At 43.6% G+C, this 25,052-nt stretch overlaps 2 protein-coding genes across 2 annotated transcripts; both read left to right on the top strand.

The window, feature by feature from the left end:
- Positions 1–975: 975 nt before the first annotated feature.
- On the top strand, positions 976–8,826 carry zdhhc18a (zDHHC palmitoyltransferase 18a). The gene is made up of 9 exons (XM_079227829.1): positions 976–1,541; positions 1,753–1,913; positions 2,170–2,319; positions 3,411–3,548; positions 3,672–3,723; positions 4,529–4,631; positions 4,728–4,840; positions 4,967–5,072; positions 6,973–8,826. The coding sequence occupies exons 1-9, from the start codon at positions 1,309–1,311 to the stop codon at positions 7,297–7,299; spliced, it is 1,383 nt and encodes a 460-aa protein (XP_079083955.1). The 5' UTR covers positions 976–1,308; the 3' UTR covers positions 7,300–8,826.
- A 10,405-nt stretch (positions 8,827–19,231) lies between these two features.
- Positions 19,232–23,578, top strand: tent5ba (terminal nucleotidyltransferase 5ba; the record flags this gene model as incomplete). The annotated part of the gene is made up of 2 exons (XM_079227833.1): positions 19,232–19,387; positions 22,044–23,578. 2 exons carry the CDS (start codon positions 19,232–19,234, stop codon positions 23,070–23,072), a joined length of 1,185 nt encoding a protein of 394 aa, XP_079083959.1. The 3' UTR covers positions 23,073–23,578.
- Positions 23,579–25,052: the final 1,474 nt, after the last annotated feature.

The following is a 25,052-nucleotide window of genomic DNA, read 5'->3' as shown; positions in this document are numbered from 1 at the left end:
TGAATATTATATTCCATTTCTTCCAATGCACCCCCTTTAAATCCTATACCCACTTGTTATTTTAAGAGCCATACTTTCACATCCCAAAGCAGAGTCTCATACATGATTGTGCTTAAACTAACACATATTCAATGGATGAAACCGTCTGTCCCTTCCCCACTCATGGGTTCCAGAAGTGGCATGAAGTCGAGTCTCTCCAGGAAACACACTGGATACTGACGTGCACACGGAACACTGAGTCAAAACACTTCACACAGTGAGACCATCACCTGTTAAGCACCACAGACCACAGAGCACTCACCATGGTAACAAGGGCACTGTGGTTCACTCTCAGCAGCTGATGGTTGGTTGGCACAAAGCCAGGGTTATTAAATGAAATGCTAATACCCACTATGTAAACCCTCCCCGGTCTAGGTAGGTGACATAAGCATGCATGCAATAATAATAACTGTATTTATATAACACAACGTTTTTCAAAGTGCTCTACAGAGAAGCAAAGCATAGTCATTCATAACTTAAATACCGGTAAAATAAAAAGGACCACAACATAAAGGCAATGAATACAACAAAAAAGAGCAAATGGAATAGAAAACAAACAAATAAATAAAATAAACAAACAAAAACAGGGGAACAAAATAACTGCATAAAAGATCATAAAAGGACGACATCACTGAAAAGCAATTCTATAAAAATGGGTTTTAAGAAGTGATTTAAAAGAAGCAATGAAATGAATAGTGATATATATATATATATACTAATCTTTGGAGGTGAAACGCAGCACCTGGAGCCGCTTATGAGGATCCACACAGATAATTACTCTGCAGGCGCTGCTGATCTCCAAACCATCCGCGTGCGTACGTTCCGCGTTTTCTTCGTTATAACTCAGCGGAGAGGCCTGCGTGCATACGTCATCATCCACCTCGTGACGTACATTGGCTGACGGCGACAAAAAAAAAAAAAAAAACGGAAAAAGGAAACGCGTACTGCCGCAAGAAGCTTGAGCCGAAGCCCGTCCGTTGAATTTATGGTAAAAGCGATTTTAATACAACTAAACAAGTACTAATATTTATGAATGGCTTTATTTTAACTATCGGAAGATGGTGGTTAAACTCGAGTCAACTTCGGAAGTGAGTCGGCTCGTGAAGCTCTGCCCCGGAGGAGACAGCCCTCACGAGCAACGCATCGACGGACTATGACTGCGTCCTGAGAGGACGGTCTCTCCGTAACGCGGCCGAGAAATGAGAGTTGTCTTGTGAGTGTCTTCATCAACCTCCGAGCACCGTGTCGACGACCGTTCAACGGCTCGCCATGAAGAACTGCGAGTACCAGCAGATAGACCCGCGCGCGCTGACGGTGGCGCCCATGTCGGCGCAGAGCCGCGCCGAGAAGAGGGTGCAGCGACCGCGGAAGAAATGGGAAGTGTTCCCGGGGAAGAACAGGTTCTTCTGCGACGGACGGATTATTGTGGCCAGACAGAGCGGCGTCCTTCCTCTGACACTGGGCCTTATTGTTGTCACGTGTGGCCTTTTCTTCGCATTCGAGTGAGTAACTGACGGTGCTCTTTTGTACGTTTCTTTCTAGTGAGCCCTGAATGCAGCAAGACATGTCTATTCTAACGTATGTATGTGCAATTAGAGATATGCATGTGTACACACACATATGTATGTATGTATGTATGTATGTATGTGTGTGTGTGTGTGTGTGTGTGTGTGTGTATATGTAACGTGGTTTTTCCATGTTTGTCTTTTACAGTTGCCCTTTCCTCGTGGAGCATCTGACCGTCTTTATTCCTGTGATCGGTGGGGTTCTCTTCTTGTTTGCGGTCATCTCCCTGCTGAGAACCAGCTTTACAGACCCGGGCATCCTACCCAGGGCCACCCCAGAGGAAGCGGCAGACATAGAGAAGCAGATCGGTAAGGCACAACCTTGAGTCCCATACGTGGAACAGATGGGGGGTAAAAGAGCTTTGCCATATGGGGGATGGGGGATCTCTGAGGGACATGTTTGTTTTTTGAACCCTCCTACCAAGACCTAATCAGCTTACACAAAAGCCACACCTTTTATTTGTGTTTGAATTATTCCTTTATTATATCAATAGAGTGCTTATTGGGTGAACATCAAATGTGCATGTCTCAGTAATGCTCTCTCATTGTACTTCTCTATTTTAAGATACCTCGGGATCCTCTACGTATCGCCCCCCTCCGCGAACCAAGGAGATTCTCATCAACCAGCAGGTGGTGAAGCTCAAATACTGCTTCACTTGTAAAATGTTCCGGCCTCCTCGGACCTCCCACTGCAGCCTCTGTGACAACTGTGTGGGTAAGGATGTGGTGGGAAGTTCCCACTTATGCCAGTTGCACTAATTAAACTCCACAACTTGCTAGCCGTGCCAAGAGAAACATACCATACTGCTTCTGGTCGGGTTCCAGTTTTATTCATGCCTTCCTATGTTAATCCTGACCTGTTTGGAAGGTGCAATGCTGAACTGTAACAAAATCCAAAAGATACAATTTATAAAACCTAAACTCTTACCAGAGACTGCCTGACAACTTTGACCATATATTACAATATGCTTAAATGAATTGTGTGAATAACAGTTTTTTTTAAGCTAGCAGTTCTGTATGTGCAGGCTTGAGGCAGTTTGTCATATAGTGGGTGGCCTGAAAGGCATGAGGTCATCATTTGGCAAAACGGAGCCAACTGTTGATGTAGTGGCCATTTGTCCAATAAAACAAAGAAAACCAACATAAATCAAAGGGCCACTGATGCATCATGGGTATGTGGATTATGCAGCCGAAAGAATGCATTGTCCATGCAGGGTTCCGTTTTTCTGATAATTTATTGAACTAAACAAACAAACAAAAGAACAAAGGAACTCTCCATGCTGCCTCTCCTCCGCTGGTAAAAAGCCACAAGTCTACCCAGGTGCATGCTGGTCCTGTATCTGCCTCCTACATACAACCCGAGGTGCCCACAGCGTTACCCAATTAACAAATAAATGAACAATCAAAAGACCAAGTAAACCTAGACAACAACAACAGATAATTAAACTAAAAGCCATCAAAAGAAAAGCTATCCTAATATATCAAGAAATCTAACCTAAATAAGCAAACTAGAATAATTAAACGATACTACTTGTGAAGAAAATAACTTAATATCCAATAAATAGCTCTTACAGTTGATTACAGCAAGAACAAACTGTTTCACACCTGAGTGCCATTTTAAGACAGACTTGAAACTTGTGAACCTTGACAGGCATATACTAATTTAATATACAGGTCATATGATTTGTTTTATACTATTGAATATATGTACAATAACATGTTGGGTATTAAACCGTACTACTATTTCATTCCAAACTAATATAAACATGCCTCTAATCTCTATGTATACTGTGTTTTCCCCCTCAGAGCGGTTTGATCACCACTGCCCGTGGGTGGGGAACTGTGTGGGCAAACGCAATTACCGCTTTTTCTACAGCTTCATCATCTCTCTGACTTTTCTGACATCGTTCATATTCGGCTGTGTCGTCACGCACATCACCCTGCGTGAGTATTGTCACAACGTATGGAGACACGCGTGCGCTCGGTAGTGTGTGATGACCCTGTCCTGTTACCACAAACCACTTTACTTTGTTTCTGATTTGTCCTTTTTTCTTTCTTTCTTTCCAGGTTCTCAAGAAGGTAAAAGCCTCGTTCAAGCCATTCAAGAGAGCCCTGCCAGATATCCTTTATCATATCAAATGTTCACACAATCCAACCTGTTTATGTGATCAATGAGATATTATTTTAATGTGCCAAGAAATAGCACAAGTCACACTGTTGACGAGGCATTTCCTGCTGCTCCTCAGCCTAAGCTCATGCCTAATAGGATCAGAGGGTTAGCATCCAGCAAAGCGGCGCTTTAAGGCACATGGCGTTCCAGTAGAAGGTTTGCTGCCTCATGTTCTCTCGTGAGATGATGCCACTGTCTAGACTAATAAAGAGGGCATGATGACGGAGCGGTTCGATTTGTTATTCACAGACAGGGTGTGGGCGAGTTTCCTCGTGGCCGCAGGAGACGAATTACATCATGCCGTCTTTTTGGAGTCTGTGTGTGTCTTTCTGAATTCAGAAAGACACACACAGACTGTTATCCTCACTCGTTATCTCAGGGAGCGGATACTCTAATTAGATCATCCATCTTTTTAGCCAATATACAAATCAAGTATAATTTACTTCATGCATACATTACATATCTTAAAACAAATGGAAAACCAGTGAGTTACTGCCTGGAAGGTTAGAAAAGAGATGCATTAATTTATGGAGCAACAACATCTGGGTCACAATGGTGCAACGCACATTTACTCACGTGTTGACGTGCCGTATTAATATCACCCATATGTTGTTGTGTATATTTCATTAAGTCATGACATTGAGCCGCATATTCACCTGGCCATTGATTTTTAATAGTCATTTTTAATTGCCGTTTGTCTGAAATGATTATTGGTAATGGCGTTGTTATCATGCCTTGACTCTTCTGTGCGCACTGTGGTGGAGTTGGTGATTTGTTTCTTCTCCATCTGGTCTATTATGGGCCTCTCAGGCTTCCATACATACTTGGTAGCCTCCAACCTCACAACAAATGAAGATGTAAGTACTCGTGCCGCTGTATGACACCGTTCACTTTATGATTATTACAATCGACTCATCCACTAACTCTGTGTTCTCTGTTTATTCACCGTGCAGATAAAGGGCTCTTGGTCAAGTAAAAGGTGCACAGAGGAGTCTGGGAACCCGTACAGTTACAACAATATCATAACCAACTGCTGTGTGACGTTGTGTGGCCCAATGCCCCCAAGGTGAGTGAAGAAGCTGAGGCTTTGTAACCCCACACACACATTATTTTGTCATTTCCGTGAAACTCATGAACATGTCTCACCATGTACAGTCCATGTTAAAGTGCAATCATCCGGTCTGTCCTCTAGTCTGATTGACAGAAGAGGCTTCGTGCCTCTTGTTGAGGCGACCCCCGCTGCCTCGGCCACGGAGATGGAGCTGCCACCCTTCCTGGCCAAGAATGACGCGAACATGGTAGGAAGAAGCCGCTTGTGGTCCCTCCCCTAATCCTGACGGTCCCTTAGATGCTGTGATGTGTTAGGCTGTGCTTTTCCACTCTGTGTCCACTTCTTCATCCTCCAGACTTCCAACACGAGTCCCTCAAGTTGAGATACCGACGTGCATCCGCCATAAATCTATTTTTATATCAAGTTTATTGCTATTGTGTATGAAAACAAACGGCCGCACACAGGTTTTTAATTGTGACTGGGCTGTTCGGTAGTCTCTGACTGCACTGGAACAACACATTACTCTGGCTCAGTCTGGGATTGGAACTGACACACAATATAAAGCCAAATTATCCACAGTAGAAATTATGACGCTGGTCAATTGCTAGGACTGAAGAGGTGGTTTACAGCACGCAGCATGCCGAAACAACACTGCTGTGTCACTGTTTAAGCTTCAGAACAAAATGTCTTGGACTCCACCTGGAACTCCTTTCGGCATCACTGAGCAGTTAAAAATGCATGAAAGTGGACAGTTTGAGGAGTTTTTACAGGTAGAAATTTGCTGAGTCGCCCTGTCAGACCGCTGTGGGACCCTGAATACGTGGATTGTTGCACTTTTTGATGTTTGACATGTATTTATAATTTAAATTCAACATGTTGCTGTATCTACCTCCTTCTAACTTTACTACTGTGTTTGCTGTTATGCTGTGGTGGCGATGTGTGCACACCAAAGTCTTCACTAATGCCTTTCTAGAGCATAAAACCTAATGGTTTTAGATCATATTTTGTATTTGATTTATCAGCACTTTATCACAGATCATTTGTCACATGTCTTGAATACGTGTCATTCAATATGGTCAGTATATCATGTCTTAGATTTATTAATAGCTTTATTTTCTTAAATTTACTTTTATTTGCACGTACATTTTATTCATTTATCAAAAGTGTTCTTTTATGTGTTAAATGAACAATATTCTAGTATTTTAATTTTGTTCAATTTTTTTTTATTTTTATTTTTTTTAATTCCATTTTTTTTCCAGTCTTCATGTGCCCGACTGCAGATTTGAATAAGTTGTATTTATTGAGATGTATTTTTATTTATTTCACTAAGTATAAATTAGTGAACGTGTTAATTTATTTATTATAAGCATTTGTTTTGTATGCATATAACTTCATTGCTCGATGAAAGATCTGCCACTCAAGTGTTGTACCGTATCGTTCCACCCTGCTAGGAGGAGAGCTGTCAGGAGTTTTCTTTGTCCTGCACAGCCTGAAGGGCTCTGCTGTGCAGACGGTCGATGGTAAGAGTCGGGCTGAGCGACAAGCCAATCACAACATCTCTTCACCTGCCACCTGCTGTGCCTTTTTTTTTGTTATGTGCTTTTGGGTTTAGGTTTGAAATCACTGTCATTTGACCAGTTCTCTCTTTTCTAAGATCTTGTGATTGGTGTGGAAGGGCGCCTCTCTTGTAACTGCATGCTTCACTTCCATTCATTCTCGTCTCATTAACATTCGCTCGCTCACTCGGTGTGGAATGCAGCTTGTGTCCTACGGCTGATGACTTTATTACTCTTGTCATCTCTGTAGTTAGCGAGGTGTGTGTGTGGATTTGTGCATGTATGGTGTTCTGCATAAACTGTTTCTCCCTCTCTAACCAGGAATCTGCTTCTCCACATGTCAATCTTTACCCGTGTTGCCTCGTCTGTGTCTAACTCACTTCTTCCGTGCGTCTCCATTTGAGTCTCTTGACAATCTTCAGCGCTGTCATGGCTTTCACTCTGCTTGAGTTCCCCACAAATAGTTTTAATCACGCCGCATACTTCTCTTGTTGTGCTGTTTTAACATGGCGGCTCACCCCTTTCATAACACGATGATGTGGACCCGTTTCCCCCCCTTGGTTCTTGACCTCTCTTATTTTCTCCATGCAGTGCACTCGGAGCACGAAGGATGTGCTGGAGAGGATGGTTCACTCGTTGGACTCTCGTGGCCTGTGCCCCCCTGGAGCTCCAAAGACCAGCCCTCTGGGCGTAGAGGTGCCCGGCGTGGCCACGCCTTCCGCGGGGCGCTCGCCCTCTGCCGGCTGCTCGCGGGCCGCGGCCGTTTCTTGCCCGCCGTTCAGCAGAAGCAGCAGGAAGAGAGACTCTCTTCACTCCAGCAACCCGGCCTTCCGCCTGGCGTCTCCCTCCCCGTCGCTGAGCCGCACTACATTGATTCTGGGCGACGCACCTGACATTGGCTTCATCCCGATACCCTGAAGGACCATCAGGAAGTGGAAGGAGTCGCTCGCCGCCGCCGCCGCTCTGGCAATGTGTTTTTTTCTTTTGGCTTTGGCATAGTGGTGGTCACGCTGTGTGCCGTTCGGTGTCTCAAAGATGTCATTCTGATGAGTTGGTTAAGCATCACTGTGGAGGGTTTTTATGTTCTGTGAGTTTTATCAACAATGTCCTACAATACTACACGTGTCCTTCAGGATGAAGGTATATCTTAGTAATTACTTGGAAGCACAATATATATAGAGATATTTTTTTAAAACACCTTTTTATTGAGACACCCAGAACATGCCTCCACACCTTTCACTGAACCTCAAGCCATACGTCACAGCGTTTAAGTTCTTGCTAATATATAAAATATATATTATGCAAACGGGTCTTTAAATCCTGGAATACTTACCGTATACGTCTGGATGCTCGACGTACAGAAACACACGTTTTAGATTTACTGAACTGGCAATGCACTGAATAGTGAGCCATTTCAGGATGATCAACTCCAAAGTTGGCCTTACATCATGTCCCATAAATTCTTGTCGTATTGACCGACATCATCCTAAATGTCATCTGGTGGAACCAGCATGACGGTATTCAGATTAAACGAGCAATCAAGAGTGCCGTTTTTATTTAATTGTTAATTGTATAATGTCTGCTGTATTTTGTAGTCCGTTCTGCATGTCGTGTACATCAGAAGCTAAATGGTAAATATATTTTCATCTTGTGAGGTGTGTCACTTTGAAATTTGTCCAGATATTTTTCACGGGTACTAATGATGAAATAGTTTCTCTACATATTTGATACTTTCCATATATATATGTCTTGCTTTATCTAATTAGTTGGGTGTTTAAACCCTAAGTATTTAGATCAAAATCAAGTTAGCTGCTCCCCACCAGGGCTTGGATTGCAGTGTTTATCTCTGACACACTGTTTCCTGTTAATGTGCTTTACTGGGATGCTTTCAGTGAGCATCCGTTTTTTTTTTTTCTTGTTTTTTTCTAAACTCATGCGTTGCCTGTTACGAGTGTGTTGGCGGTTACAGCGCGGACTCGCCGTGTGGACTGTTTCAAGCAGAGTAATGTTGCAGGAATGCTAACAAGGTCTCTTTACGCGCTCGTTTTCATGGCCGTGACCTTTTTCGTCTTCTCACTGTATGAAACTCGACCCTCTCGTCCGAGTACAATAATAGTAAATGGCAGCGGTACGTTTGTGCCACTAGGGGGCAGCGTGTGAATACAGATCGCAGCCCAGTCAGAGGACCATTAGACAAAAGGCCTTTTGATGTATTATTATAATGTTTTTTGTACTTGAGCGTAGAAGCTGTACATAGGTTGTGAGTTTGTGAAGAACCACGTTGCCATAGTCAGTGGGTCGTCTATTTATCCGTCTGCATCAAGACCCAGAAGTTGTGTAGACATTTTACTTTAACAAGCTGTGCTTGTATGGACAAACTTGTTTGTATTTTGTAGGATGTAACAGTGGAACTGTAAACACACACAGACACAATAAAAAGTTGATTTTGGCATTTTATTCTGGTGTTTTTATTTATTTTTAATCACATTTCGACCAAGGCTATACATGCACCGACTTACTAATCGCATAGACAACTCATGTGTTCACTTTATTTAAACTAGAATGACTTCAAACAGACCGATGTCGGTACAATCATCCATTGTGACGCCGCCTTCGTGGAAACAATGAAGAGATGCGTTCAGGCAGGCAAAGATCCGGCAACGCAGAGGGCCTGAGAGTGGCTGGGAAGATGCGCCTGAGTTTGACCATGATGGGGTCACAATTAGGGGACAGAGGGACACAACTCCGGTAGTTGAATGTACATACAGGTCATGTGCAGAATAAGCAAAAACAGATGCTCTCCCACCTAATACAATTAAGTCTTTTAGACTGGGGCTCGGAGACTTTTTTTCCCAGAGCGACATCGCAGTGCGGTGAATTGTTTCCTCGGCACTGCTGGCGTTCCTGATGTTTATTCTGTGCTCGTGGTTCTACTTTTGTAAGAATCCGGTTTGCCTGTAATTACTGAAATTGAAAACTGGAGAAAAAGAGCTTAAAGGCCAGAGATCACAACGGAAGCACTGCGGCAGCGGAGGTCGGAGTCCGACTTCACTCCACTGTCACTTCTGGGTGCAGAAAAGTGAGAATGTTGCTTTAAGGCCCTTTTTTTTTGGACGAGGTGTCTGCATGTAGCAGCTGGTGTCTGCAGATTTTATTCACCGTTCAAAGAGGACGCTTTAAATGCACAATTGTGGGTTGTTATTATCTACAGTGTGTATATATACACAGTTTAAAAATAATAGTTGTGTTTAGTTGGCAATTTCAGTGCACCTTTTAATGCTTTATACATCAAAAAAAAAATCTTTCTGAAATGTTCACTGTTTTCAGAAGGGTTGCCAGAGGAGAAAAATTTGAAATACAGGAAGAAAAAGACGTGTGACGACTAGTGCTACAGATCTGACATGGTTATGGTTGCATAACAGAGCGACGCGGTTGTCATTAAATGTGATACCATTAATGTACTTCTTAAGCTTTTTAGGGCTCTAATACATCATTTGACTTCAAAAGACTCCTTGCTGAGGCGAGTCAGTATACCTGTATATCTTAAGCTAACATAAAACAGATGGTCGGACCTTTGGCTGAGCGTCTCACAGGAGGCAGAAGCCCCACTGCCTCAGCAGCTGTGTTGCATTTCGACCACAGCCCTCCATCGCCTAGAAGACTAAAAATTGTTTGCACAAGAGCGATCTGAAGATGAGTCTAAGTTTACGGCGCCAGCGAATGTAGGTCATCGGTGTGCTTTCGGTTGATCTGTCAGCATTGTTGACGCGTGGCGTCCATCGCTGGCTGCAGGTGATTGTCCGCTCTCAGGAGTGTGCCGCGCTCTTCAACCCGTACTGGTGCGGCACTCACAGACCAGAGGGAGAATGAGTGGCCTGCGTTACTGCTAGATTTTAGAATAAGAGGGTGTATTTTCATCAACAAGTGTAATGTATTTTACTGAACAGAAGGGGATCGCCTGTACGAGGCCTAACCGTCTACCCTTTCCATGAGATAAGTGTTCATTATACAGACTTAGCCCACACATCAATGTCTAATGTGACACTTTTACTTGGCTGGTTCCTTCTCTTTTTATTGTATCTTATTTCTAAACACATGAGCAACACACAGTAATCGAACAGCCGAGAAAGCCACGTCTTTCACTTAATACTAATACATTCCAGCTCTTCCCCCCACCCCCCTCCCCAGGTCGTCATCCGCTCTGTGATTCACTGTTCTCGTTCCTCTTCGGGGAGCCACGCTTGGCCCCGCTGTCATGTGCAGCCGTGTGTCACGCTCCCACAAGTCTTTTCCTCATCGTTCGCTGGCCTGACTAGGGCAGAAGTGCAGCACCTCTGTGAACAAAACAGGTGACTCACAGTCAGGGCTGCTGTCAACATCATCACTTCACGACGCTGTGATTTTGTGCCGGGCGGTGAAGCTTGACATGATCAAGCCTGTGCTGAGCAGAAGCAGCCGGCTGACATAGTTTGTTGCCCCTTCCAGCGAAACATGAAAAAAGTGAATCCTGTGGGCAAATGTGTACATGGTGGATAAAATCTCTCCATCCTGGGTGTTGAAGTGTAACACAACTAAATAGCCGGCCTTCTTGCGTACACACAAGTGGATGTATGCGTTTGACCTCCTAACAAGGGTCAGAGCAGATCCACAGTTTGCAACTCATGCACACTCGCTGACACTAAACACAATCAGGATTTCTTCATAAGACATCCACGGAGGCGTGTCCAGTTTGTTCAGCGCTCAACCGTGTTTGTTTTCTGCTTTTCCAGGGACGTCTCTGAGTGTAACAAGGGTGGTTTGATGCAGGGTATGTGTGAACACCTAAAAAGCCGTGAAAGCCTCTCAGCCCATGGAGATTATGATCGATCAGTTCAGTGTTGTTCATTGGTCGGTTATACTGAGCCAGTTTGTTAAAAGATTAGAGAAGAGTCGGTGTCGGGTTACAGAGCTGATAGCATCTTATGTTGTGACGGTCAGTGAGGTAATTCCATGCAACTATTAATGTTGTTTTACATAACAGTCTTGATCTTTAGATGTAGGTCTTGATTAAGACCTCATATCTCCCCAATTATCATATAAACTATTTCCTTTATTCCAAGGTACCATATCTGCAACTTTTTGTATTTGATTTAGATTTTTTTAACGTGCAGATTAGATAAGTGTGAGTGAATAAATAAGAAGATGTGAGATCTTGCAGTGGAAAAACCTGGGCTGTGCGTGGTGCAGTGGAAAGAGCTCCCCATGGAAACCTGAATATGTGCCATGGAGCTGAATTAGTGTACCAGGGTGCCACAGGGTCAGACCTCATCACAGCAGCCATTATCATGCCGACTGTTGGATAAGGCCTCAAATCAATCTGCTTGCAGCACATGAAAGAAACATGTGTTGACTTGCATCAATGTGGATGCACATTTCTCTGCAACATGAACCGCTCACATCATTTCTGATCGCTTAAGAATCATAGTAAGCACAAGTTTATAGTATTAATAATGTAAATGCGTGCTCTAGAGGAGAATTGTAAAGGAAAATAAATACTGCTTTGAATATCTTTTTATCATGTAATTGTTGTGCAAATAAGCATTTTGTTGGTTAAATGTAAGTAAAAGATCAGAATACTTCTTCCATTAAGTGACTTTAATATCATTACTGTGTGGATCTTCAGGCAGCCGTAATGATTAAGTAGGAATGTTGTTATGTACAGATGACGGTTGTGCAATAACCTGCAGTATAAAGGCCACTTGGTCACGGCCCAGGTTTATGAAGCAGCACCCATAAAGCCAGATGGTAAAAGCGGTGGTGCAAGGTGACGGAGAGCTAGATTGTGCTACTGAGTCACTGGAGGGACATGACCGGACATATTTCCCAGCTTGTTTGATTATAGCGAAGGCCGCAGTGCAGTTTTATGAGGAAAGAAGAGGGAAATGCTTCATGTCGCTTAATGCGTATGTTACTTTAAAAGCAATTAGGTAAAGAGGAGAAAAGGTAGAAAATGTTTGAGAGTGAAACTCAAGGTTTTTAAAACGTACAGTGAAATGTTTGAGACTGGGCTGGATGTCAAGTGGCCCCCGTCGCTGCCAATAGCTCTACAGTATGCAGCTCAGAGCAGCTTTTGGCCATGTGTGCAACATGCCTGCCTGTTCTCAGTTACACTTCAGAGATCTCAACCCTTCACCTGAAAACCTTGTGTGTATCTGTGAAAGCTATGGAAAAAGAGCCATGTTTGTTTTTAATCAACATTCACAAACACCAGTCATTCATTTAGAAATGTCCGATCATACATATGTTAATCTGATTGGTGTGGTTTGTTTATTTGATATCCAAAAAGTTTTTTGATGTTGCTCTTGGAACGTCCGGGCCCCACTGCATGATGGGATAGACTTTTAACCGATCCCATAATCCTTCCAGGAGGAGGAATAAAGAAATCTGGACGCTGATCTGAAAAACGTGCCGCTGACACATTTCTTTCCTACTGACTCTTCTGTTTTCAGAGCAGTATCGGTTACACAAGTCCCGCTGCGCTGATATGATCGTGACCTCGACAGCCATCGCCTCGGAGGAAGCTGCTTCGTTTTGCGGCTGCGCTCGACCCCAAAGGTGTCCAGTGAATCAACACAAGTGCTCCCCAACGTGTCGCGCTCTTTATCGCCCCTCAGGCTGAGTTATTCTCTCAGCTACTGGATGGGGGGGTTGAGGAGGAGGATTTCTGGGAATGAAATGAGAGCTTGCTGCTAAATAGGGGTTCCCTCTCACTTCTGGCAAATGCTTCTCTGGTTGCTTTTAATATGCAATGTCCACCCGAGGCCCATGTGTTGAGAAAATTACAGAACATGTATATTTCATAAGCTTTTATGGTCACATTGTGCGTACTCAGCGGTATCTGCACATTGTATTGCAGCTGTCAACTTGTCCCTGCGTCCCTGTAGTGTAGAGAATCCCACCTGATTGAGAACCCATTGGGAACCATTCATCCACCAAATCCACAGCTGAGAGGTGAATCAAACCAGGGTTTCTTTTTCTTTTTGGGGTAGTATTTGACATTACAGTATGCAACAGGGACCCTAACTGGAATGGGTGTGTTGCAGTTGCAGAACGTGATTTAAACTTCAGTGAAGGATCCCAGTTCAAGTTAGGATATCCCAGATATACAGAACGAGGTGAGGGTGTTTTATTACCAGGGCCATACCTTCCCTCTACATGTGCTCTTCTATAAGCAGTAATAAGTCACATGTGACATATGCATGTGCTTAGCTGAGAGTTTGAGGAAAAGAGGGGGGAAAATATATTTAGCATACAAGAAAAGGTATGCATGACCCCCCAATACTCAGTTGAGAATTTATTGGCGAAAAATCACCCTCTAAAGGAATTTCTTATCTTTCCTAGCTGTGTACCTCCATATAGATCCACGTTCCTAAACAACAGCTGCTATTTGACTTACATTCTTTCTCTTTCAATAATGTATTTGACAGAACACACAACTTCAGCCTTCACCCTCAAAGAGAGTAAAGTGAGCTGAGCCTTACCTAATACATAGCCGAACACTATAAATGACCGTTGAGCTTGAGAGTGCTTCAACTGCAATAAACTCTCTTTTCCACAGAAGCTGTCACAGATATGGCATAACTATGCATCGGCAGTATATGGTAGGACATATTGCCTCAGCTCTCAGTGCTGGGGAATCAATAAAAAGATGAGAAAACGAAACTCATCCTATAACATGAAACCATCTCCACAATGACTCATTGGATCAGATGTATTACCTAAACCAGTCTTAACATTACCATAATCTTGATTTTATTTTAGGCCAACATTAGCAGCAAAAACAACAGATCAATGTCAACTTGGGATTGTTTTTTCTCCACTGAGTATTTTTCCATTTCAGTGTGCAGGTGTGGACAGACCTGAGCGCCGCCACTTAAATCGTTAGTGTATTCTGGTGTGGTGTTTTTTTTTTCTTTGTTTTTTTTCCAGCAGTACACCGGTCGGCTGTGCCAAGCACTACTGTAATCAATCAAGCGGGCAGCGGAGAGAGAGTCTGACGTCAGAAGCGTGGCTGCTTGCGTAACCTCGCTCCGCTGCCCCATGGATTTGTCATCCGGAGCAATCTAAAGAAGCAAACTCAACCTCTCTCTCTTATCACACACACTCTGGTGACCGCAGGTTTAGGCCCCCGGAGGTCCAGCCTGACTGGTCAACTCAACCTGGCTGGATATAGACAGCTTATCTGCAGCCATGGCAGACTGAGAAGCACACACAAACTTTTTGTATTAATTCACAAAGTAAAATTAACCATGCAGTGTAATGACAGCCATGCTGTGTATTCGCAGCAGCTGAATACCGTCCACAGTCACGCCTGATGCACACTCTAATAATAGCAAAGACTTGTCTTCTAGTATAACATGGCCTCCGTGACAGATGAGGGAAGTCTTCCTGGAGAAATAATTCACTTAGATGGTAGTGGCCCCTGACAGACGAGTGAGAAAAGAGCTTCTCAACTCATCCTGTGCGACAGACGGGAGCGTTTTCTGTCTTCGCACGATTGGTCATTGTAACACTTGGCTGCTTGTTGTTTGGCATCATCGATCTTCAGCCAGACTTTTACAACACGCCGTGACGTCCTATCGTGTCCTCACACTTGAGAGAAAAAGCCGAAGGCCAGAGGCGAAGGCAGAGAAGGATGTTCGACAACAAAACAAATGACCGTCTGATTTCTTTTATCTGCCTGTGAGCAGAAAAAGAAACCGAGAAAGAAAGGACTTCAAATGACTTTCATTGATATCATTTCCTCAAGGCTTTACCAGATGGTTTTATAATGTTTACATGATTAGGACTGGAACACACGCCTGGCTAACGCACCATTTGTTAAAGGTGTGTTTAAATACTGCCTATCTCACCGCGCCTACTAGGCTCACAGTCTCAGTTGTCATGGCTCCAGCAGGATGTCAACTTAGGGATAAACAGAGGATCCAGTGGCATTATCATGAACTCACAAAACGAATTAAACACAAAGCAGTGAAGAAGTTGAGGAAGTTTTTTTTTATTTCGTCTAATATGCATTAATCGCTTTTAGTTCCACTGCATGAATGAATTGACTTCACATCCGTCTGACCTCCCTCTGAGGCTGTGAGGGAACCGGAGAATGTCAAGCGGCCTGACATTTATCTCCCGTCACTGTTCTCTCCTTCCCAAGTGTTTCACATTCAGGTAAATGCTGGTTCTGCTCCCAGGATGCACAGCTGCCACACGGAGGGTTATTTATAATCGGATGACGCAGATGTCTGACATCGGCACCCGACAGGCCTCTCAGCTGGAGACGCCTCTGCCCAGCTGCCCGACAACCAAAGCGGATGCTGTTGCCGGGGAAACAGGATTATGTTGACATCACAGGATTTTTGAAGTGATCTTCTTGCGGAGACCAAAATCCACAGTATGCCCACAACCCAGACCTCTCGGAGGCTTGTAAAAACACTGGCAACTTCCTGCTGTGTGTTGTGGAAAACGTGAACTAAACACACACACACACACACACACACACACACACACACACACACACAAGTGTTTAGGGAAGACAATGTGCGTACGATTGTGTGTCGGCCGCTCCGTGTTTTATTGCTGCATCACTAAAAAACCCAAACAGATCAATCATGGAATGAACTTTACTCGCTTGTTAACATTTTACAGGTGCACTAACATGCTGTGTGCACATGTATGATTTGTTAGGGCTTTTATAAATGATGACATATTTGGGTCATTTTAAAAGAGGAAATTACTGAAGTTTTTACCTCACTGGCAAATTACGTACAGGCAAAATCTTCTCACCACTCAAAGAGTCATGTCTGCTATTGTCTCAGGTCATTCAATAGAGGGTATTTAGTGAAGTATATATTAGACTGCATGCAGAATAGGTCAGATAGAAAGACTCCACTCCTGTTTGAACCGACTGAAAGATTTGGGATATTCAAAAAGGTGAAATAAACTGGAGGACACTGAATGCATCTGACAGCAGCTAAACAAAGCAATCTAATATGTGTGTATTATTTTACTCAAGTCTCACTGTAAGTATGTGTGTATGCTTCAGATGGCATAACAGTTTTAGGCATAACAAGCTGACATAATGTTCTGTTCAGACCAGAGGAATGTCTCTGTATCTGCACCAAAAACAAATAAAAAAGCACTCTGCATCACAGATAAGGAGGCCGAGTGGAAAGAGGGGGCAGCGAGGTATCTGAAAACGTACTTGGAAAGCTTAAAGGGCATCACGGGTTATCGGAGCCTTTTCATAAACCCCTGCACAATCATGAGCTAATTGAATGAATGATTGTCCATGGGGGTTTAGCCTTTAGTTTTCCGTTGGCTGAATAAACAAACGACTAAAAGGTAAGGCCACCCTACTTTAAACAAGGCCGTTTACTCCAAATGATAAGGGACTATTAAAATGTGTGATCAGTAAGCAATATTTTGAACGTTTAACTGCTTGCTATCATAGTTTAAATACTCTGCGGTTGACACACGGCTCCTGGATTTCAGTGAAATAGATGATGGTTTTATTTATCAGATACTGTAAGAGGCTGCACATGAGTAAAAAAAAAAATTATGTACGTAACAGTATTCTCCTGATTTAAAAGGGACCATGTGTAGTTCAAACATAAATGTCACCATTTTATGCATTGTATTTGTATTATTGTGTACAGTATTTCTTATTGTGCATAATGGGCCACTGTGATGTCAGTTTGGATTGAGACTAATAATAATAATTTACCTATAGTATAGAGTTTCTATAAGTCTGAGGAAAATGTTGATAGTTCCAAAGGCCTCACCTTGTTCCTCTATTTTGCCTCATGAATAACACAAGCCGCTGCTAAATGATTAGCCTTGGCCTCTAGATGCTAACAGTTCTATGCGACAGTATAGCGCCATGCTGCCGTGGCCGTGCAGCGCAGCTCTCACGACTTGAATGGCAAGCATATCGGGAACACTTTTTGATATTGGAGGGGTCTCTTTACTATGCAACTCTAATTCCAAAGTTTTATAAATCATGTTTTCAGCATATCTCGTGTCTTTTTAAGAGGAAGCGCTCCCTTGGCTCCCAACTACTTTGCACCCTTAGATAGCCTTAGCTATAGAATGTACCAAAACTTCCTCATTCCTGTAACTATAATTACAAAATAAACATTAATGATCAAAAATCTTGATAATTAAGTGTTTTTATTCCACATGAAGAAGGCAGTAGCTAAATAAAACCATAATGGAGAAAGAAAGTAAGACCAGATAAGCTAGCCTAGAAGCTAAACAGCCTAGCTTAGCATGCTAACACTAACTGACCTTTACAGGGCATATTTAAATTAATTTGATTAAATATAAATGTATGACAATATCTCATTAGATTAAATGGACAAGAATGCAGACACTGATGATGTTCGTGGATAGGCTACTGTGTTTCCCTGTGCCATTAAAACTACGTTAAGTCTGTGACAATGCTAATCCATCCATCCGGGTGCTGGACCCGATCCTGACATTGGGTGAAGGCAGTGTTCACCCTGGACAGGTCGTCAGACTATCGCAGTGCACATGTAGAGACAGACAGCCATTCATGCTATGGGCAATTTAGAGTCCAATTAACCTAAGCTGCATGTCTTTGGACTGGGAGGACTGGGAGGAAGCCGGAGAACCCGGAGAGAACCCACACTGACACGTGGAGAACATGCAAACTCCACACAGATGGGCCGCCCAGACCGGGATCCGAACCCGGGCCCCTCTTGCTGTGAGGCGACAGTCATATCGCCACTATGATCAACCGTGCAGCCCACACAATGGTAAATAATCAGCATTAAAAAAGAAATAATGTTGAGCCAGTTTGGCTAAGAGGAGAAATTAAATAAATAAAAACACATTTACAAATGTAGGGCTAAGCTGTTGGAACTAATAGGACAGGAAATGTGAATGCAGAAAATGATTTGACTTGTGACTTTGGCCCTATTGGTTGTTTTACCTGTCCAGATCTCTATAAATGATTCAAATAAAACAGGAAAACAATTCACTGGTTGAACCGATCGCAACCATGTTCTCTTTATTGATCCATGTTGATGAAACTGTGGCAAGTAGACAGCGGTTTCTTTACCGGTTCGGTTGTGAATCACTGGCCTAGAGGTTAGTAAACTTAGCTTGTGACTGAACAATTTAGTTTTCTGGATAATCTAGCTCAGTCTTAAACTGGTGGCTTCTGTTGAAGTGCCTTTCAGCAAGGCCTTTAACTCTACCGCAAACGTTCTCTGAGCAAATAAAGAAACACATGCAGGTTGTAATTGGATCGCTATCATTTTTCACTTGAGACACAAATTACCAAATTGCAGATTACAAAACGCTCATTTCTCACATTGCTGCTGCATGAGAGCAACAGATCATTTGGTCGTGATGATTGCTTGAAGGAAAACCCTGTCAGCATGCACGGTGCACGCGGAGCAGAGCAGAGGGGGGAGGAGTCTGTCAACTGCGTCACAGAAAGGGTGTTTCCTGCAGACGGGGAGGGTGTGCATAATCAATGAGCAAAACACAGCAGCCAATCAGCGGGCTCATGCTAATGAGGATGCTTTAAACCCTCGGATGAATCGGTTCTTTTGCACACTGACCGGATTTTTTAGCGGCACACACCGGGGAAACGGCAGCTCCCACCTCCAGCACCTCCGACTCCACAAAGTGTTTCCTACTTCTCCACACACAGCACGACCAGGACACTCACCGCTCACATCCACGGGAATATCTCAAGAGCTGAGAGGAAGCGCTCATACACATTCTGCAGATTTCTTTCTCCTTTTTTTTTTTTTTTTTTTTTGTCGTCTTCTCCAAAATATATACCATGTCTTGCGGTGATACGTCGGATCAGAGTCGGCGGTTCTGCGTGTTGTCTTGGGATCAGGTGCAGCGCCTGGACTCGATCCTGGGGGAGGCGGTGCCCATCCACGGCCGGGGAAACTTCCCTACTCTGTCCGTGCAACCGCGACAGATCGTCCAGGTAACTTTTACTAAACCCACCATAAAATATGACATTTAATTGGCTCCACACATGGGGAATTAAATAATGTACACGCAGTATTGTACTCTCTTTGCAAAGCCCAGGATGGAACCTACAACCTATCCGGTTTCTTGCTCCACTGTACTTTCATGACGCATTACATTATACTTTATGTGTGTGTCTGTTTCTCTACAATGTATTCTTTCAGTGACTTATTATTTTTTTTTTTGTTAACAAATATTTGAAGGCAAACTATGACTCTTCTGGTTATCTTGGTGCCACTAAAATAAAGTCTGCTCCATTCTAATCTGTCAAACGACAGACTGGGGGAAACTCTGAGGTATTGCAAATCCTCTGGTTTGACTTAAAATGTTTGAAACGGACACGTGCCATGGCCCCTCTACATTTCCTGCCACTTCTACACTGTGGGCTGGATCCCATTTCACTTCTTCTGCTGTGTCTCTTGATAGTTGTCTAAGTATTAATTGCAAAATAAATGCCATGATAGAATTTCAGAATGAACATATCACATCTTCCTAAATCCTCCTCTTTTTTTCCATTTAATTTACACATTGATATTCAATGGCAAGCCCATAAAACCCAGAACTTCATGTTTGTGGTTGTGGAAAGATGAATGCTCCATTGAGCGTGCAAGAGACTTAAATGCAGGTTTGAGCCCAACATGTGGGTACTCTGTTTCTCCTGGACTTGTGGAAACTCCATACCATTTCTAACAGTCAATCTCCTATGACAACCTAGAATGAAGTTATTTAGCCTAAATGTATAATGCAAGAGATTTTGATGATGTAATTGTGCCTTTTCAGTTTTGCATCACAAGAGGCATGACAGAGTGTGGACCTTTTTGTCTCACTGCGAGGTTAGAGGGATTAAAAAAAAAAAAAGGCCTCCATAATAATAATAATATCCACTGCAGCATCACGAGGTGCTAGAGTCCAAGACGTTACAGGGCTGTAACTGTAGGTCGAAGATAACGACGCTCTGTTCTCACCGGCGTCGCAGCTTTTGAGTGAGGGACACTCTGTACCTCAACTCCTTGCACTTCCCGCCCCACACACTTTTTTTTAATTAATTATTTTTTTTTTCTCAAGAAAGGAGTAAGGCTGGGTTTGTAACGCTAGCAGAGGCCTCCCTGTGCGTCCACAGTGGGGGCTTAACCTGTGTGTGTGTGTGTGTGTGTGTCACCTGTATCAGAGGCCAGCGGGAGGAAAGGTGTCAAGTGTAGGCCAAACCCTGAATTTGCTCAGACTGTGCTGACGGACCACACAGTGCACAAACGCCACAATATTATTGCTTCTGATGGAATTTGAACCTCATCTGCACCACGTTATGGATGAATGATTACAATGATATTACTGCCAAGTTATGCAACTATGATCTTATCTGTTCACACACTCCTGTGGAGGCTTGACCTGCCTTTTTAAAAATGTTTGTTTGTCCGTAGCCTGACCCAGTATGTATAAATAGAGCCAGCTTGTTATCTGATCACCATGGGAGAGAGCGTTAACAGACACTAATCTGAGAGGTCAGTGCCAGTGAGGAGATTTAGGATTGTGTGTGTGAGACAACTAATTTGTACTTCAGGTTTTACATGTTTGAACAGTGTGCACATTATTATTTGAAGTGTAGCTTTCATTTAGTCCAATCATGCATTTGTTTGTGTTAGTCTGCTACGTGCATTGGTGCCTTCACTGAGTAAATATCTAACTTCTTAAACGATTGGCGTTGTCTAGGCGACTGTGGCTCAGAGATGGAGCGGGTCGTCTAATCGGAAGATCGGTGGTTCGATCTTCGGCTCCTCCAGTCTGCATGCCGACATGTTCTTGGGAAAGACACTGAATCCTAAATTGCTCCCGAGGGCTGAGCGAGTTTGTGTGAATGAGTTCATCAGTGTAGAGTGTGTGTGTGTGTGTGTGTGTGTGTGTGTGTGTGTGTGTGTGGTCGGGAGACTAGAACGCTGCTATATAAAAGCCGTCCATCATGCAGTTCAGTTTCCACTTGACGCTTTGATTGCTTCCAAATGTTTTGAGAACAATAATATATTTTTTATTGCACGAGTCGAGCATATTTCCCCTTCAGGCAACTAAGCTGAATACGTTTGTCTTATTTCAGACCTATCTCCCCGTTGTCACTGCTAGCAGTGCTGTTGGCACAACATGTCCAGCTGTAGATCATCCTGAGCCGAGACACTTTAAACGGGTCACTGGGACAAAGAGGTAGAAGCCGCTGACCCTTAATGACCTGAGGTCGTGACACTTGGCCTGAAGATCTTTTATTTTTATCTTTAAGGCTGGCCATCACTGGTCCTGCTACCGGTGTTTTGGTTGCACTTCAGGAGTATATATCTCATCACTATTTGTGATAAGATAAGACGATCTCACACGGCGGTAGATGAACCTGCAGCACAGAGATCTGCTGCTCTTTGTTTGGGCTTTTCAGGTTTAATTCAAACTGAGGCTGGTGGTGATGAAATGGATTTTTTTTGTAATCAGCAATATTGATCTTGCCGTTACAAGTTATTGATTTCCACTAGGCCCATGTCGAGCTTATTTGCAACTAGAAGAGCATTCTTTCCAATTATTGCGATTGAATTTAAAATGTCCTTAACGTGCCGCGTCTCCCCTTTGTCTCTGTTCAGGTGGTGCGGGCGAGGCTGGAAGAGAGGGGCGTGTGCGTTAAAGACGTGAGGCTGAACGGCTCCGCCGCCAGCTACGTGCTCCACCAGGACACTGGACTGGGCTACAAGGACCTGGACCTGATCTTCGCCGTGTCGCTGAAAGACGACCAGGCCTTCCGCCTGGTGAAGGACGTCGTGCTGGACTGCCTGTTTGACTTCTTGCCGGCCGGAGTCTCTCGGGAGCGCATCTCGGCGCTGACCCTCAAAGAGGCCTACGTACAGAAACTGGTGAAAGTCTGCAATGACACGGACCGCTGGAGCCTCATCTCGCTGTCCAACAACACGGGCAAGAACGTGGAGCTAAAATTCGTGGACTCTTTACGCCGGCAGTTTGAATTCAGCGTGGACTCCTTCCAGATTTGCCTCGACTCTCTGCTGCTGTTTGACCGCTGCTCCGAGACGCCCATGTCTGAGAGCTTCCACCCCACTGTGATCGGCGAGAGCGTGTACGGCGACTTCAAGGAGGCCATGGACCACCTGTGTCAGAGGACCATAGCCACACGCAGCCCGGAAGAAATCCGAGGCGGCGGCTTATTGAAGTACTGCCACCTGCTGGTGCGAGGCTTCACGCCCTCGTCGGAGTCGGACATGAAGCACTTGCAGCGCTACATGTGCTCGCGCTTCTTCATCGACTTCTCCGACATCGGAGAGCAGCAGAGGAAGCTGGAGGCTTACCTGCAAAACCACTTTGCCGGGATGGAGCACAAACGATACGAGTGCCTGTTGACGCTTCACCAGGTCGTGAACGAGAGCACCGTGTGTCTGATGGGCCACGAGCGGCGCCAGACGCTCAGCCTCATCTCCATGCTGGCGCTCAAGGTGCTGGCCGAGCAGAACGCCATCCCCACCGTCACGAACGTCACGTGTTACTACCAGCCGGCTCCGTACGTGCAGGACATCAACTTCAGTAATTACTACATTGCACATGTGCAGCCGCCACAGCTGTCCCCGTGCAGTAATTCATATCGGACGTGGCTGCCGTGTAGCTGAACTGGCTGGAGGTGGGACTGAAGAAAAGAAAAAGAATAAATAAAAAAAAATGAAACTCATTCATGCCAAATGTGACTTGACTAAAACAATCCTGTACTGCTGTACATCTGATTGCGCCGACACCTATACATTTTCCTCACTCGTATTCTCTTGCAAAACATCTGTGAGATTGCTGGTCATTTCTGAGATGTAGCGATGATATCTTCTTTAAGTATTAAAGTCTTTATGAAGCTTTATATATGTCAAAAAAAACATTTTTTTTTTGGAGGAAACAAACCTTTTAAGCTGGTGATGTTTTCATTGTCTGGCTTTATTATTATTTCCTGTGTGGGGTTTTTTTTTTTTTTTTTTTTTTTTAAATGACATACTGGACCAAAGATGTGTTTGTTGTTCAGAAAGGGAATGTTGTTATGATTCCAAGTGCCTAAAATGAACCATGACATGTTCTAAAAAAAAAAAAAAACATCTGTAAAGGGAGAACTCTGCATTCAGTGTTTTCTAGAGTACTCTGTCTCTCTTTTCAGGAACAGAAGCATTCATTTTTGTGAAATTAAAAAAAAATGAAACTACATTTCTATTTTTTGTATCGTGGTTATTTTATTTAAACCGTGGCCTAAAATGCCACTACTTGACATTTTAATCTTCAGTTCTAATGGCTGTAGTTGGCTTAAACTGGTCATTTTCTGAACTGCTTCACCTTTCACACAGCCAACTTGTATATTCTCACATGCACATCAGAAACAGATGGTTTTCATTGAAACTGGAATTAGCTCTGCCTCCCACTTTGTCCTATCTTGCTCTGGATGGATTGGCGGTAGTTTGTCTTTACTTGATAAGCTGACGGCACCAAGGCAGCTCATTTCCAGTAGCCAGGCCCATTGACATGCATATACTGTCGGCTGGAGTGAGTTGCATTTGTTAAACTGGGCTGAGGATCCATTACGATCTGAGGACATGAACCATAAGGAGGCTTTTTCTAAAGCACAATGGCTTCTCTCTCCTCTGCGACACTAAAGCTTTTTAACAAAGACTGGCCTGTTCTCCCCCCATGGCTCGTCTGGAAACCCAGCCCTGTTTGCTTGACTGGGTCCACATCCATGTAATTTTGTCTGAGTCCAAAAATCTTAAGCCAGAATGGTAAACTTTGTTAAAAAACAAAGATGATGGAAAACGACACCGCTCCTATAGATTATTAGCAGACCTTGGTTCTTCACGGGCCAATATTTACATCCACTGTGCAAAGTGGGAACCAAAAAAAAAGTATTTTGCCATATGTGATCGACACTCATCTCCACTGAGCTCTAACTAGATTTTTAAGTTGAGTGTTGAAAGACCGCATTAGAAATGTGGTGTTATTTAAGCTTATATAGACACTGCCTTATCTTTTGTCTAAATCTGTTAAATATAGGGTTTCTGGGAACTAGGCCAGGCGAAAGTAATGGACTGACAATTTTTTCCAATATGATATTCTTTTACTTCGTGTTCTATTATCTTGGTCACGTAGCCAGATTAACCTCAGGGGAACCTGCAGGGCAAAGCTCTGCTGCGAGCGTAATATAATTAAAAACCCTACATTCGGATCCTTCTACAACAGTAGCTAATAACAACCCCCACCAATTGTATATGCAAAGATTAGTTCACTTGCCATGAATGCTACTCGACTTATAAATAGTTGTGTGATGTCCTCCGTGGCTCTGAAGGAGCTTTCTAAAGTCTGAGAGAATGTATTTATTTTATCTCGGCTTGGCCTTGGGGACTACACATTCTTAACAGAGTTACAAACCGAGGGCAGGACTTTGATTCATCATTATTTCTTTATGAAAGTGCAATACTAAATCAGTGGAGCGCCCCTTAAATGAAATGACCAAAGCCACCTGCCATGCAGCAGACTTTGAGCTCCTCAGCATCGGCTTGCACAACTTGAAGTTAGAGCAACTTTGTAATCTTCAGTTCACATTAATCAATGCTTGACATTTTGGA

This window comes from Taurulus bubalis, assembly GCF_910589615.1.
Source record: "Taurulus bubalis genome assembly, chromosome: 12".
NCBI classification, from domain to species: domain Eukaryota; kingdom Metazoa; phylum Chordata; class Actinopteri; order Perciformes; family Cottidae; genus Taurulus; species Taurulus bubalis.
This window is presented reverse-complemented; position numbering and strand designations above follow the sequence as displayed.